A 17,292-nucleotide genomic window follows, 5' to 3' on the forward strand; every position below is an offset into this window, starting at 1 on the left:
AATGGATGTACTAATTATAGGGTTGACAGTGAGCTCTAAGTCATCCTGGCATTAGGAGTCAAAGGGATTGAATTATACAGTAATCATAGTCCAGGATTTCAGAATATTTGCTTCGCATATATTCGGCCTATCCGGATGTCGGGTACCATTGCTAGATGGTCACATCGATTAGTATAGGAAGACGTTCCTATACTACCGACTTAGGTTCGAACCTATGAGGTCATACGCATAGAAGTTTTTAGGTTGATCAAATAACTGATTGATGATTAAGAATCATTCAGGGATAATTTGATCAATTCGATTGACAAATTATCCAAAACAAAAGTTGCATTAAAATAATTATTGAATTATTGGAGGATTAATTAGCAATTAGATTGCTAATGAACTCAATTTGATTGAGTAATTGGGCTTAGGTTGAGCCAAATTGAATATGATTCAATTTGGGCTGCATCAGGGTTTGACCTAATTGGATTGGGTTCAACCCAAGTAGATTGAGCTTGACCCAATTGATGGAACTTGACCCAATTGGATTGAGCTTGATTCAAATCAATTAGAAGACCTTATTTGATGAGGATTATGAGTCCAAATAATCTGAATTGGATAAGGAGAAGAATTCCTAAATTTTAGGAACCCGTCCTTATCTTCTTGGAGAAGAATGACACCTTAATTTATCCCCAATATTTTCTACACCTATCCTCTTTATTTTTGGCCAAAAATTGGCGTGAGAAGAGAGGAGATGTGGGGCTATATTTTCTATAAAAATGGCCCTTAAATCTTTCTAGAAAGATTTAGATGAATTTCCTAATTTGTAGGGATTGCATGGCGCATGAAATAGGGTGGTCTGCGGCTGAACTTTGGACGCATGAATTCCTATTTTTTAGGGATCCAAAATGCACAAAATTTGGATATGTTTATTTCCTCTTATCTGCCAAATCACCAGAATTTTTTGGGAATTTTATCAGCCAAATTAGTTGGCTAAATTAGGTGTGAGGCATGGGGTGGTCTTTTGGCTATAAGAGACCCCCATGCCTTGGGTTCAAGATATACCATATTTAGAGGTTTCAAAAAATTCTGAAAAAATTCTCTGAGGGCCTTCATCCCTTCTTCTCCTTCTTCCTCATGTCCATCCTCCATATCCTTGAAGAACAATCAAAGGTTGAGTGTTTAGAAGGAGACAGCTTCAGCCATTGCAACGTTCCTACGCGAGCTAGCACTCCCGCAGAAGACGATTTAACTAGGACTTCTCGTGTACTTCTCATAGAGGCCATTCGTGTGCGTGACTGCGAAATCAAGGATTAGATCCATAAGTTTCTTCTATTATAAAAGGTATTAATCCTACATCAATATTTTATTTTGGAGTCAGGGTCTAGGTCTGATTTTCCGAGGTTTTACCCTCCTTTGGGGCTCCTCATGGAGTTATCTCCAGAATCCATTCGATGGATATTCGGAGATTAATCGGAATAGAGTGTTTACCTTTCAGATCTGATAGTTAATCATGCATGAAATTTTTGGCATAATTGTTTAAACGATTCCAGCATAATCCTATGTGTTTTTAAGGTGCTGATTTCTAGATTTGATCTTGTAAGCATGCATGAATTAAATTATTTGATTCGGTTTTTCCGCTGCATTTTAAAACTTAAAAAAAGAACTACGTATGGCTTGATCCCCTTTATGAAGGGGTACGTAGGCAACCCGATCAGGTTCAGCCATGGTTTAAAAAAAAAAAAATTCAACATGCTTAATACCGAAGAACCTAGAATTCATTATCAGTTACTGGCTAAAGAAACACCAATCTTAGCTAAAGAATGCAAGCATGCCACGTAAGAGACACCTAACCACCATGATGCAAGTACATCAGTACAAGCAACACATCATAGATACATGGATGACACATCATCATCAGTTGGTAGCCATGTCACAATCATGTGCCACCATGTCATCAATGCTTGGATGCTAGGTCAATGTTGCCAAATTTTTATTTTTTTTATTTTTTTGCTTAAGTAGGCGCCTCACAGTACGCAAGTATGGACACACCCTATAAAATCTGAAAACAAAATATCGTGGAGAGCCATAGACAGCTCTCCCCCCTGCGTCCGCAGAATATCACTTGAGTGACTAGCTACGTAAGAAGCCATCCAATCTACGACCGCATTAGCCTCTCTATAGACATACTTGGCTAGGAAGACCTCACTGTCCCTACCCATAGCCCAAATATCTCGAAGTAGGGGATGGTCCCACCCCAACACCCTCGGACCCTCCTGGATCCACCCTATAACAGTAGCCGAGTCACCCTCCATAATAATGAAGTTAGCCTGCAGCACTCACCACGCGTATCGAATACCCTCCTATGCACCTCTCAGCTCCGCACCAGGAACCGAGGTCTCCGCTAGCTGACAGCCACCAGCCGCCGCCACATATGAACTCGGGTCCGTAATGTTGCCAAGTTCATCCAAGCTATGCTAGATAATCTCCACAGCAACGACGACACCCTAGCACATCATCATCATGTTAAACCACATCTATCCTATGTGGTTGACACGTCATCAGCAATATACTACCATGTCACACTGCCATGTTTATTAACACTAGCCTATCAACATTACAACATGGACACATCAGAATTGGGTAGTTCTATATACACCCCCCCTATTGCTCAGGACACCCCCCAAAAACCAAAAAAAAAAATACCCAAACTAACCTTTAGTATAATTACCATATTGCCCTTGAAATTTTCTCAGTACACCCTCCCTTCCTCCTTCCTCCTCCTCCCCATCCCCCACCTCCCCCCCCCCTCCTCCCCTCCGCCTCCCCGTCCTCCCCTCCACCTCCCCCTCCACCTCCCCGTCCTCCTCCTCCGCCTCCCCCCTCCTCCTCCGCCACCTCCTCCTCCTCCCCATCCCCCACCTCCCCGTCCTCCTTCCTCCTCCTTCCCATCCCCCACCTCCCCCCCCTCCTCCCCTCCACCTCCCCGTCCTCCCCCTCCACCTCCCCGTCCTCCTCCTCCGCCTCCCCCCTCCTCCTCCGCCACCTCTCACTCCTCTTCCCCCACCTCCCCGTCCTCCTTCCTCCTCCTCCCCATCCCCCACCTCCCCCTCCGCCTCCCCCCGCCTCCCCGTCCTCCTCCTCCGCCTCCCCCCTCCTCCTCCGCCACCTCCTCTCACTCCTCTTCCCCCACCTCCCCGTCCTCCTTCCTCCTCCTCCCCATCCCCCACCTCCCCGTCCTCCTTCCTCCTCCTCCCCATCCCCCACCTCCCCCCCCTCCTCCCCTCCACCTCCCCGTCCTCCCCCTCCACCTCCCCGTCCTCCTCCTCCGCCTCCCCCCTCCTCCTCCGCCACCTCTCACTCCTCTTCCCCCACCTCCCCGTCCTCCTTCCTCCTCCTCCCCATCCCCCACCTCCCCCTCCGCCTCCCCCGCCTCCCCGTCCTCCTCCTCCGCCTCCCCCCTCCTCCTCCGCCGGCGAGGTGCTCGTTGCTCGGAAGGGAGAAGCCGGCGGGTGTTTTGGAGGGGAAGAGCGGGGTGGGGGGGGGTTTGGGGGGTGTAGAGAGCAATTTAGGTGAGGGGGTGGGAAGGGTGGGGGGTAATTTAGGAATTTTTAATTTTTTAGGGGTGTCCTTAGCAAATGGGGGGGTGTAGAGAGTATTTAATTTTTTTTTAATTTTTGGGGGGTGTCCTGAGCAATAGGGGGGGTGTATATAGAACCACCCATCAGAATTGATTATGCTAAAAACTTAAATATGTGGCAGTTCATAGGGGAAACGGGGCATGATTTTCATTTAATTTATGAGACCTGCCACTTTGCTCATTTGATGGCAGTTTTCGTCCTCTCCACCGCCGATATGTCAACCCTCATAACTTTCTCATTTCTTGTCCAAATTGAGCATGTGACCGCTCGTTAGAAAAGATCTTATAAGGAGCCACATATCCATAGCAACCATGGATCATGTGGTACCTTGGTTTGACAGAAAAATAGTTCGAAAAGCATGTGTCCGAAATCATGATAAAAATTATGTTCTAATTTTCTCTCAGACTATATGTTAGAATTAGCTGAAATTTTTAGGATTAATCACACCCCAATAAGCTATATTGGGCATAAAAATGAAGCTTTAGTATCAAATATATAAAAGGTTACCATGAGAGGCCACTAAGATTCCATTAATGGTAGGGGTGCAAATGGTCAGATCGGGTCGGGTCATGAGTGGTTCCAATCCGGTTTCTTATTCGGGTCTTAATTTTTGACCCAGACCCAACCCAATAGAAGATTGGGTCGGGTCCACCGATATAATTTTCGACTCAACGGGTCATTCAGGTCGGGTCCATGTATAACCCGAACCCAACCCAAAAAAATTCAGATCCGGTTCAGATCCGGCTCGGGTCAACCCATCTATCATTTCAGAATTTGTTTGCACCTCCGCGGGCTGCAGCCCGCGAGCCCAAATAATTTTACAAATTTAGATCGAGTCAGGACGGGTTGTAGAATTGAAAATTCAAAATTGGGTCTGAATCTAGTAAACCTAGATCCGATCCAGAAAATGGATCGGGTTCAATTTTAGAACCCGACTCGGCCCCACGGGTCCTTCAAAATGGGTCGGGTCAGGTCATGGGTCAACCTAACCCATTTGCAGCCTTAATTAATAGTTAGCCCATTGAAAATTATATAAACATCATATTTTAAAAATGCTTTCATCATCCCTAGAGCCCTTTGAAACATGAAAACTAGACAAGAGGCTTTGGTAATGATGAAAGAAATAGAAAACCCCAACTAGAAGGAAGATCGGTAACATACCTTTCGACAACACGGGATCAATATTTCAAGGGATAATCTAGGCCAAGCACACCAGATATTCCAAGAACAGAGGTAATGAGCTGTGCGCAGTTGAGAACCATATTTTCATGTCATGACCGGGCATTATGCCATTGGCATCGTGCGAGTCAATAGATCCATCAAACACAGGATTAAATAGTCGACGTGAGGTTGATAGTTTGTCATGATATTTTTCAATCCTTTCATCAACTTGGAATTTTGCTCCAAAGCTGAATGAAGAATGGACTCGAGAAGAATTGGATAATGACAAGGATAATGATAACTTATAAAATCTAGCCGGTTCATCAACATGCAACCCAAGACACACAGAAACAGCTGACACTTCTTCTGTAAAAATTACTTAAACATCAACTATCTTTATGTCCTCAATTACAGCATAGACCAAACCAACGTTATTATATAGTCACAAATACAATACCGACACCAACACCTCAATAATGGACAAAAATTTTAAAACCACAGACGCCTCAACTACTAACATAAAGTAGTAGGGCAGCCCTCACTTTCATGAGAAAAAAAAATCAGAGAAGAATAAGAAAGGCAGAGCACGCCAAAGGAGACCAGATTATCTCTTAAACCAAGAAAGATCACTCATAACAGTAAAACAAGTGGAGTTGAGTGATAGCAGAATAGATAGCTCAACTGAAGCACTCAGGCGTGAGGGAATGGTCCCTCCTGGAATCCTGGCAGTAGTCGTAGACCATGTACTTGCTCTGAACCCATCTCATTGCAGCATTCTGCTGAGAGCTAAGCCCAGAGCCAGATGGTGATGCAGCTATTGGGAGGCAACCGGATGGCGCATAGGCCGAGCACCCTCCAATCATGAATCTGGTGAACCTTGCAACGAATGGCTGGTAGCGGTAGTCAGCCTTGTATTTGCCATCATCTGTAGCCCATGATGATGCATCCCAAATGGAGCCATACATCCACAATGGCCTCATGGGATATGTTGCTCCATTCTTCCTCGCATACCTCCTTATCGGCACATCGTCGACGAAGAATCTGAAAGATTTATCAAGCTGAGTCCACTTAGCAATCATGGAAATTCTGAAAACTTGCCACTGATATATTAGATAGACTAGAATATGTATAAAGTTTTTAGTAGCAAAATAGATGGTTGAGTTGATCGATCCATTGCTTACAAGTAAGGAAACTACCATTAAAATGGTCCTCTTAGATGAGATTTCTTGGATAGGATAGCTTAGTAGATGTTTTTGGAAATAGAGTTCCATTATACTATACTATTCTTTTTTATTTGGCAAGATCAGTGGAGGTTTAACTGTTAACTAACCCAAGAATGTAACTTGGTTATTTATTATTCTTTGTTTGTATGGATCATTATGGAATTGACAACAGACAAGCAGTGTTATTCTTAAGTTAAGGTTTTTCTAAATATCAAATCTTTCTCATTTCTTTATAGTTTGTACAAAAGCAGTTTTTTCATGTGTTGCTTTCTATCCAAATCCCCATACTTATCAACTAGATGGTACGTACCTATTCAACTTACCAGAGATAGATAGATAGATAGAGAGAGAGAGAGAGAGAGAGAGAGAGAGAGAGAGAGAGAGAGAGAGAGAGAGAGAGAGAGAGAGAGAGAGAGAGAGAGAGAGAGAGAGAGAGAGGGAGAGAGAGAGAGGTCTCGGTGGTTGTTATAATGCAATGTAAGTCATAATTCCTTAATAATTGTTATCTGTGGGACATAGCTTCAACAGTTGAAGAGAAAGAATGCGATGATTGGATTAATGTGATATTGCCTCTAGTATATATATATTAAAAAGGGCCTGTTGAACAAGTTATTTGTTTCTAGCAAATTTGCATTATTTTTATAAATAGTTTTAAATAAATTTTGTTTAAATAACATTTGGTGGGGCTAATGCGATAAAATTATACAAATTCAATATCTAGTGTAACGCCCATTGATCACAAGTTCTAAACCACGTACTAAATCCAATTCACATCCAATAATGATATATTATTTTGAATATATTAGAAAAAAAAAAATCAGCTGCTTATTGAATTCTCTTCTTTGCATATCTCTATTTCTGTAAAATGTTATTTATGTCCCAAATTAGTCCACTTTGATTTATAACTTTTCTATTTTGTAGGATATATTCCTCTTCTACAATTCTTCCTTCGTCCCATGCTCTATTCACACCTATCTTTTAAAAAATTAATGAAGGATATATGCAGATATCGGGCATATTTTATTATACATAGAGTTACAATGAACCCATGATTATTTTTTTTCTTTTCTTTTTGAAAAACTTTAAATCTTTTGCTTCCTTTTATACTTTACATTGCATGTGCATGTGAATAATATTTCTTAAGTGATAATTTATTAATGGTGTCATGCATCTTTTTTTTTTCTTTTCTTTTTTTTGTGGGGGAGGTTAAAGAAGTTGGCCCTTTGGACTACAAAATTTGATGATCTCATATTTTATTTTATTCTATTGCTTTCCAAAAAGCAATGTGTTGTATATCATGTTAGGGCTGTTGAGCTAGTACAATTAGATCATTATCCTAAATGACCAATTGAGCTCCACTGAATTGCAATCACTTACATGATCTCATCGGGGTTCCACAATATAGCATAGTGATGAAAGTCCGCCGTCGGGTCGAACCATAGGTTGAACCTCATCTCTCTACCAATGATCCTCCCATCACCACTGCCCCTCACATACACATTAGTCTGAAGTGTGTATGGCTTCCCTGGTATTGTCCCGAGGAACTCGATATCGACCTCATCATGGAATCCAGGGTGTGCTTGATCGTTTGAAAGCTGCAAATCCCAAAATCATTAAGTAGATGCTAAACATAAGAAATATAGTAACAGAATTTCGCATGACATTAGTATCTTAATCTAATTACTAACTATATGTTACAGAGAAATTATTGAGTTCCTCACATAAAATGCTGTGATCACACCAGCTGTGTAGCCAGTTTGGAGCTTGATGGATGCACCAAAGTACCCGTTTCGAAACGGGCGGGTTGACTTGAATCCACTTCCTATATATATTTTTTTCAGTTAGGCATAAAGAGCACAAGTATTAATTCACATCTAGAAGTTGAAATACATATGATAAAATGGAAGAAGATGAATTGAAAGTAATGGACCTGAGCTTCTATCAAGCCAAATTGTTAAGGAGGATTGGTCTTGGGAGACAGACTGGTGCTGAGGACCCCAAAGGTTGTTGAAACCTTTATAGAAGCTTATAGGCCTGAACTTGGAACTTGGATAGTATCCAGGAGAAGGCTGGGCAATGGCAGAATGGAACAGGAGAAGGAGCAAGGAGGGGAGGAGAAGAGCCATGGAGGCTGAGATAAGAGGGAAGGAGGGAGTAGATAATTTGAGAGCAGGAAGGAAAGAAATGTGGCTGTGGGTGGGAGCGAGGGAGTGTATTGGATCATAGGTGACATAAATAGGAAGATTGAGTGGTCCCACTATATTATATTTTATTATAAGGAGGTTGATAGGAAGTAGAAGATGGAGACAGACTGAAAAATTGGCTAGTGATGAGAGGTAAAACAAGATTAATTTCAAGGTTCCAAAGAACTATGGTTAACAACATATTAATTTCAAGTACAATAAACCCTCTTCCAATCATTTCCTCACCTTGTCTCTTCCAAAGTGGTGCTGTGTATATCAACATGAACTTTGGCTGAGGTATTCCCAATTGAATGCAGCATGTTTTTCTGCCTATTTATTAAGGTGTAGCTTAGTTGCCTCACCATATGTAAGTTTTCTTAGTTACTACGTTAATTTGATATCTAAAAGAGTGAGAAATCATTCAATTGACTACTTGATCATGATATCTATTTTCAAGAAAAATTAAGCATTAGGCCTAATGAACATGCTTGCTCATAATATAATTCTTAATGAGTCTCCTAACTGGTGAATGTCATTTGGTAAGCGACAACACGATCTATTGTTCCTATAGTTTAACGGTCGAATTGATTAGGTTCTGTGATCATGTGTGATGCGATCCATTGATCTACTCTTATAGAAAGGCTATCCTCCATATGGCAATAGAAACACAAACCAGAGTCGCCAAGCCTTCACAAGTGCTATTTTAGAGATAATGCTTCACCTAACTGCAGTACTCATACAGCTTTGTAGCACCATTTCCAGCCAAAATTTCTGCCAAACCAACTCTCAAGCCTAGTTTTGCCCTTTTGCTGATAGAGATTCAGGAGCATCATACTCGTTTATATGTGAAAGTCCTGCACAAATTGAGTTAAAATTCGACAACAATTGGGAGCACTTCAAGCGTTGGATCATTGTGAAGGTATAGCAAGGAAGTGTTCAGTTTTGGTGACTTCTTGAACTTCTGAATATATTGCTCCTAGAAATATTGGTTGATGAATGTACCTATTGTGCACTACTAAGTGTCTACAAAATGTGGAATAATAGAATTCCCTGATGAATTTGCTATGTGCTCTCACACCCACTCAAATGAAGGGAAAAAATAATGGTAAAGGAAAATGTAAACTTTCTCCTCGATAATTGTCTTATGCTGATCAACAGTTTACATTGATAATTGGTGGGGCCGGCTAGAGACGAGGGCAACTACTTATCTTGGGGGTACTAGTTTTGGGTCTTGTCTTTTATGTTCTATTTATCTTGATATTTAATGATATTTGTTGTGTTTTGCTAGGGCTAAAAATGAATCAAATATGAATCGGATAATAGTATATCCATATTCATGTTTGTTTTTATTTTACGGATATGGATGCAAGTAGGATATTAATCAGATATAAAAATTTATATCCATATTTATTTTAAATGGATATGGATACAAATTAGATATTAAAAATATAAATATATATGGATATAAGTCAGAAAATTAAACTTTATGACCGCCAAATAAAAGATATTATTGTGTGAAAGTTAAATTAAGTTAGTAACATATTAGTATGATTACTTATCTTCTTTAAGAAAATCATGAGAGCTATATAAAATTAAATAAAACTACAAACAAAACCGAGTATTTAGATACAGATTGGATAGTTGCCTATCTACGTATCCATTTCACTTTACTTGATATAATATCGATATGAATATTCATCAAATGCTCAATTTTGTATCAATATTCAAATAGTTTTGAATATGAAAATAGATCTGAACGAAGATTAACCGGTCCACTTATCATTCCTAGGCTTGTGAGTTATATGATAACAACCTTTGGAGGTCTAGCAGGCTGAATATATATTTTTTGGGTAGGAGAAAATTTGATGTATGGCATTAAATCATACCAATATATTGCAAATAGATAAAAAATCTTATTTTTTTAAATAGATGCAAAACAATTATATACAACTTTTTTGGATGGAGATGACCAAGATGCTCCGCTTATTTTCTGTTTTTTTTCGAGAAAAGAGTTAGAAAACCTAACCCATTTTCATTAGGGAATGTTGGATGAAAAAAAGGAAAGAGAAAAAATAATGAAAGAAGAAAGAAAAAGGCAAAGAAGGAAGGCTACACAATTAGTAATTCCTAGTTGGGAGAACCCGGCGAGTAAATTTCTATACCTTAATATCATAGAGTTCTTATTCAATTCATTCCCAAAACACTTGATATATATATAGATCTAAGAGGATCACCAAATTTAATATAAACCATTTTGGACACTAGAAGAGGGTTGGATAAGGTCCAGGAGTGAGATCTATCACATCGAGAAGCCGAATTGCGCACGAAACTTTCAAAGACTATAACTTGGTTGTAAGGCGTCCGATTGAGATGATATTTTTTATTTTAAAATTGGATAATTTTTCGATATCTACGACTAGGCCGCAATCCCTAAAGAGGCCATGCCCCTAGCAAATTCTATCATTTGGGCCCTAGAATAGAGGGTCAAACCGAAATTTTTTTGTCCGGGGTGCTGGGGTGGGTGCTCAGTGTTGTATTTTCTAATCTAGAAAGAATTCAGTTGAGTGACAGAAAGCAAAGTTAATTTAGGAATCGAAATTAGGAGTGCAATTGAGCCGAATTAAGTCAAGTAGCTAAAGGCTCGAGCTCAACTTGATTCAAAACACTTGGACTCGAAACTCGACTTGAGATCGATCAAGCCTTGATATCTAAACTTGAACTCGACTTGATAAAAAAAAAATAATCCTTGAGATCGACTCGACTCGAATACCAATTGGATCGTACTCGAGCTCAAGTTCGAGCTTTAGGCATAATTTAAAAATACTGTTAAACCAAAATATAATATTAATATTAAATATTAAATTAATAATATATTATAGATAAAATATAATATTAATAAAAATATGAATACTCGATTAGGCTCGTAAGCCTTCGAACCGAGGTATTTTGCTATTCGAGCTCGACTCAAAAAATTGTTCGAGGTACTCAAACTTGTTAATAGTCAAGTCGAGTCGAGCTCGAGCGGCTCGTGAGTTGCTCGGCTTATTTGCACTCCTAGTCAAAGTCTGCCTCTCGTAGAATTTTAGTTTTTTTATGTTTATTTCTACTAGTTATATCGATTTTTGAAAAACTAGTCCTATTCGAACTAAAGGAGAAACGCGACCCAAATTGTGCAATAACGTACCTCACCATTATAAATAGAAGCTATATACCTTAGTTTTTATTCATCATTGATTATCAATGAAAAAAATGGGATGTAAAGTCTACTTTCGTTATTTTTCTACTATTTTTTGAATTTATTTTGAAAGATTCGAGTTAAGCTAATTATAAAAATTCTTCCTTCTCTTTAATTGAATTATATATCAATGATCTTTAAGAGAAGAAGAGACTTGTTTCTCAAAATTATAGCTTTCCGCTTAATCCATACGCAGCAAGTACTAAATAGCAGCTAGAATATCCCACCTAGATCTCCACTGTGAGTGAATCACTGTTGATCTCCAAGTAGACCAAAGATCAAAATGAGGGCAGACAAAGAAGCTACATAGTTAAAGAGGATCACGAAAAAAAAAAAAAAAAAAATCCAAATTTCTGAGATTCCACCAATGCCCACCCAAGGCACGAGCCATTCAAAAAAGATCAAAAATAAAAAGGGTTACGGTTCAGATTCACTACAGGGTGGAAACTCTTTTTATTATTATTATTTTAATGTAAAGCACAGTGGAAACAATTATTTTTGTTGGGTTAAGCTTATGCATGGCCGGCTTGACACTATAAAAATACTCCATCGCAGGCATGGACACACTTTTGACGTAAAATATTTGTAACTACTTGCTTGTAAATACGTGCTGGAAGTTTTTTTGAGGGCAGCATCAAACTGAAAAAAAAAAAAAGCAAAAGAGAAATGGGGGGTAGCAATGAAGCGAAGACCAATCGAAGCATATACTCATAAAAGAATTCAAGTATATCTGATTGTAGTAAGCTCTTCACTATATTAAATAAACAGTTTTCTGTTACTCGATCTAAACGGTTAACCATTGGAAACAATTTTATCTTGCTACGAAGCCTAAGCAACAAGAGGAATTCCATTCTTTCTCTTCCAACTCCATCAGTCTTTGGACAGCAAATCTTAAATTTTTCATTAGATATAAAATAATCACCATGATTTCGAAAAGCATGCAACTTGGAGCATTAGATACAAAAAAAAAAATCACAGAATTTTAAAAGGCATCCAAATGGAATATTAAGCCCATGCAATTTTATATAGTATGCTTCCACAATCCGATCCGATACCAAATATTTAAAAGCTCAAGAATCTTGTGGAAGATTTATTTGGTCAGCCAAAAAAAACTTCTTCCTCAGAAAAGTCCATGCAAACTAAACCAACAAATCCTCAAAATAATTGATGATGAAAATGATATCACAACCTCTTTTCAGTACAAAAGCATACCAAATCCAAATCCAAGTAAGCCTTCAGCCACCACGCGGTCTTTAGAAAATTATTGCCGAAAATACAAAATAGTATGTTGGCCATTATATATAACATTTTTTGCTAAAAGCCATTATAGTTTCTTCACACCAACCAATTAGTCCTTGTCACTTGGAGACAAATGAGGGGTTGCGTCGGCCATTGCACCCCATGACGGGGGAGACTTCCCTCGCCTTTTGGCCGGTATCGGCCGACAGTGTTTGAGGCTCGGAGGACACTTACGCTCGCATGAAGAGAGAAATTAATGCAGGGTCTTTCATTGGCGGGTACAAGTGATGAGGAGAGCAGGATTTATGATGAACAAAGAAATTAATTGGGCAGGTTGCTTGTCTAATTCGGAGGTCTCCTCAAGAAATGTTGAGCTATTTTTTTTTTAGATACATAAAATAAATTAAACAGGATGGATACAAATATACCTATAAAATCAGTAAATAAATTATTTAATAACGAATAAGAGAGAGATGTGTTGTAGAGTTTTATAAAGTTGAATATGTGGAACTAACCGTATAAGATGTCATCTAGTCAACTACACCATTGATTATATAGAGAAATCTTAAAAAAGAATAATAAATGCAATAATTGCCAGCAATCTAAGAAGAGGGGATGAATCTGATTTTAGTAGGAAATAGATCCCTTCTAATAATTATCTTGGAGTTTCCCTCTAAACAAATATTAGTTGTTCTCAATATTTGAATAGTATACGACAGTTCTTCCAATGCTACACGCAATTCCACCATTAGAATAGTTGTATCATGAACTAGACGCTATCTGCAGCCACTAAAACATTACTAGCACTTCTAAGAAAGTCTTCTCCACCAAAAACATCTCTCTCATATATACTACTATCAAAGTCGACCTTGAGAAAATAGAAAGATGGTGGCTCTCAAGTAAAATAAGATTCCTTTAAGGATATAGAAATTGCTTAAGGAGAGTCATAGATTGCCCCAGCTATTAAAGGATCCCCAAAGGAGTATTATGGAGAAATTCATGAACCTATATGGCGGCTTTTAGCAAAATTAATTGAGCACTCTGTCTCAAATCTTAAAATATACATTTATTCTTTACTAGCCATATATAATAAGTAATATAACAAATAAGGACTGCTTCAGAATATCTTGAGTTAGAAGAAGATCTCTCTGTTAATAATCTGCAAAAACTCGTCGAATGATAAAAAAGAGAATGCTGATGAATCTTGAACTGGGTCATTCTCCATACTTAAGCTGCCATCCTACATTGGAGTATAACATATTGAATAGACTCCTCAACATCAACGCATGCATAAATGATAATATCATAATATATAAAATATACACTAAAGCAAAAAAAAATTATATGGTAGACGAATATGCCAAGCAATTTTTCGCATAAATAAAGCGATTCTAGAATGAACGGCAACTTCCAAACCCAAGCAATGCTATGATTTGGTTGAGGTTTACATTTTTTTTTTTTTTTGTAGAAATCTGATACCCTAACATTCAAATCGAAGGATAGATCCGATCTCACTCTATCGCTAAAATCATCAATTGGAATTGGAATAGATAAAACTTTAACTGCTAGATCTTCTGAAAAAAATTGGGCAATAAGTGGTTGGTCCATCTTTTTTTTTTTTTGTGTAATCATAAGATCCTCAACCATAAGGCCTTCTAATGTAGCAGTATCAATAAGAGCAGGCCATCTAGCTAACGCAGTAGATGATATCCACGGATCATGTAATGCATCAATAAACATACCACTGCCAATACACCATCTAATATTAGAATAGATACCTGGAGCAAATGAGCAACTTTTTTTTAAAGATTATTGAGGCAGCCGAAGAACAATCTGGATAAGACATAAAATAATATCAGGACCCATATTTCGTTCAATAGTTTGAGCTATTTCAAATAGGTTGTTTCTCCCTTTTCTTTTTTTTTCTGGTTATATTAGTTGTTTGATGTTTTTATGTTTATATCCTCTCATATGCGAATGAATAACTAAGTCCAACTATACAACATGATTGTCTATAGTCCTTAAGGATGAGTCTTAAAAAAAATGCATTTTGTTTTAAGATAGGAAGCGGGCCACGCGACCCTCTTCCTTCCTTCCTCTCCCACTCCCTCTCTCCCTTTAAAAATGCTTCAATCCCAGTCTACCCATCAGATTTAGCCGAACAGGCCCAAGGAAAAGAGATAGCCTTGGAAATCAGTACGCCATATAAAATCAGCACAGTTCAGTTGCATGTCTTATTCACCGGTCGGCAACTTGATTTCCTTCTATGAAGACACGGGAGATATAGAAATATCAAAGAACACGGCGAGGGCTAGAATACACTCTGTCACACTTAGAAACTTGTACAAAATAATTAGTTGGAAGGTATTATTTGAGTTTATTGACCTCCATATAAATAGTCAAGATTTTCTTAGTGCATGCTGTTATAGAACTAAAGACATGATTTTTCTAGCAAATGTCAATATGAGAATAAATACATGCATGTACGAATTCTCACATACTCCTTCTGCTAAAATCAAGTATTTTCACTAGGCTAAAGTCATCATATTCTTCTCCATTTAAGCTATGAACAAATTAGTCCTACTCTTTCCCTCCTCATGCATTAGCCCGTACTAACTTCCTAGCGAATAAAAGAGAGACGTAAAAACACCAACTTTGGAGACCAACACAAACATATAAGTAGTAGGCCAACAGAAAAAAAATCCTATCCCCGACCTTTTCTTTGTCTTCCCTTTTGCTGGAGAAAGGATCATCCAGGCCCAAATATATAATAAAACAAGCACTATATATTGAAAGATAAATTTAGAATTAGACCCAAAACTTAAACTAAGATACATATTGTTAGTATTGTTTCTTAATATGATCGAAATTATCATTTATTAGGATTGCTTTAGAATTTAATTTTGTGAAAACTTGGACCATCATAAGCTAGGATACTATTCCTACCTATGGAAGGAGATTTGGATCTTGTTAGAACTAGGATTTAAGACGCAGGTGTCCATAAGCTACAAATACGGGAGGATCCCAGTATTAGCTTCGATTTATTAATACATGACTTTGTATGATTGCTTGATCACCAATACTATGCATCTATGTTTACGTTATTACCATGTATTCTAGTATATTGTTTAAAATTAAAACATACTGCTATATTTGAGAGCGTGGGCCATGGTATCTAATATATAAAGGAAAAAAAGAAAGAAGGAGCTCAAGGGGTCCACTGTGAAGGGAATAATTGTGACATGAGCACAGTGCCATCGAGGTGTTTGTCCGCTTGCAAAGCTTGCAATAAATGGCCTCGTGACAGCCCACCTGCCATCTGAAGACGTTGATTGGTACACGTAAGTGAGAAGGCCGCCTCAACTTTCCCCTGCAATTAGGTTAGCGGCGGTCCATTACGCACATGCTTTTGGCCCTTGCTCGCCTATGTTAAAGTGATGGTGAAGGAAGGAAGGTTGTAGCATAGTGATAAGGGCGATAATCTTATTTGAGTTATCCGGGTTCGAAATGTATGGATGTCAATTAAATTAGAAAACTGGATGTTTCACGCTTGAATGACTCGTTAGCGGATATGTTTTGCTTCCATCTGTACTGAGGTGGCGCTGGGGTGATGTACCCACACATGAGGTGGTGAGCCCACGGATCGGAAAAGGCACGCAAAATCTACGACCTGTATCGAACATTTTCTGGTGAAAGAGCGGCCCAATAGTGGGGCTGCTACGTGGGTGGGCTGGTCCCTCCCCCTCCCCTTCTATTGTTTTCATTAAAAAAAAGAAAAAGAAAAAGAAAAAGGATAGAATAGGCCATTCAAGCCGAGAAGGGCCTTTAAAAATTAGGTGGCTGCATGTGACCGACCATTCTAAAAATTAATATATACATTTTTTAAAAAAATTACTTTAAATATTTTATATTTTATATTTTTTAATTTTATTAGATGTATTTATACATGTAATATATAAAATATCTATTTTAGTTAAAAAAAAAAATCTAGACTTCACCTTGCCCTTCCAAGATGTGGCTAGGGATACCCTACCGACACTTTGTCTCAAAGGCTGCATGTCGCGTGTCCTATGATTCTTTAGAATTATCTTATTTGGATGTGTTTGAGGAATGTTGTTCTCATGCTTCTGTAAATTTGGAGTTGGCGACTTTTGAGTGTAGGTGATGGGGAGAGGTGTTTGTGGACTACATTGATCTGGATTACTCGCATCCAATCTAATAGGTCTTGTAGCTGAAATTTAGCCCCATAAGCCATTGAAGGAATAGCAGGTGGATGGAATATTCTTCTAGTAATGAATGGAGAAAGCTCGTGTTCAAATCACTGCATGGCTCTTGTAAATCAAATGCAAGTAATTATAATTTTAGCATGTAAAGGTGGTATAATTTTAGTCGAGCACCGTGTTTGTATGGATTTAGTTTGCAGAGAAAAGATGCTCTTGCTTTCCATCTGAAGGGCATAGATTAATGTAGATCCATATGCTAAATGACTCAAAACAAAGGCAGTTTGTTACTTTATAGAAAAATTAAAAAAAAAAGAAAAAGTGGTTAATTTTTCATGATAAGACATAGTTCAAGCACAATTTAGCATTGGTTCAGCCAATAATCTCTTGCAGAGGGTTGGCTGCTCT

General features: G+C 38.4%; 1 protein-coding gene across 1 annotated transcript; it reads right to left on the minus strand.

Moving 5' to 3' along the window:
- Window positions 1-5,145: 5,145 nt before the first annotated feature.
- On the minus strand, window positions 5,146-8,229 carry LOC103718594 (putative xyloglucan endotransglucosylase/hydrolase protein 32). Its single transcript, XM_008807485.6, has 4 exons — window positions 7,938-8,229; window positions 7,729-7,829; window positions 7,385-7,602; window positions 5,146-5,825 (listed from the first exon to the last, which is right to left on the minus strand). Exons 1-4 carry the CDS (start codon window positions 8,131-8,133, stop codon window positions 5,462-5,464), a joined length of 879 nt encoding a protein of 292 aa, XP_008805707.1. The 5' UTR covers window positions 8,134-8,229; the 3' UTR covers window positions 5,146-5,461.
- Window positions 8,230-17,292: the final 9,063 nt, after the last annotated feature.

This window comes from Phoenix dactylifera, chromosome 6 (assembly GCF_051530095.1).
Source record: "Phoenix dactylifera cultivar Ajwa chromosome 6, Ajwa_hap1_PhDact_Kaust_v1.1, whole genome shotgun sequence".
NCBI classification, from domain to species: domain Eukaryota; kingdom Viridiplantae; phylum Streptophyta; class Magnoliopsida; order Arecales; family Arecaceae; genus Phoenix; species Phoenix dactylifera.

Coding starts and splice junctions, on each gene's coding strand:
- LOC103718594 (XM_008807485.6), bottom strand. CDS start 8,133: ATGGCTCTTCTCCTCCCCTCCTTGCTCCTTCTCCTGTTCCATTCTGCC. Junction 7,830..7,937: donor TTGGCTTGATAGAAGCTCAG/GTCCATTACTTT, acceptor AAATATATATAG/GAAGTGGATTCAAGTCAACC. Junction 5,826..7,384: donor TGGAACCCCGATGAGATCAT/GTAAGTGATTGC, acceptor TAAATCTTTCAG/ATTCTTCGTCGACGATGTGC.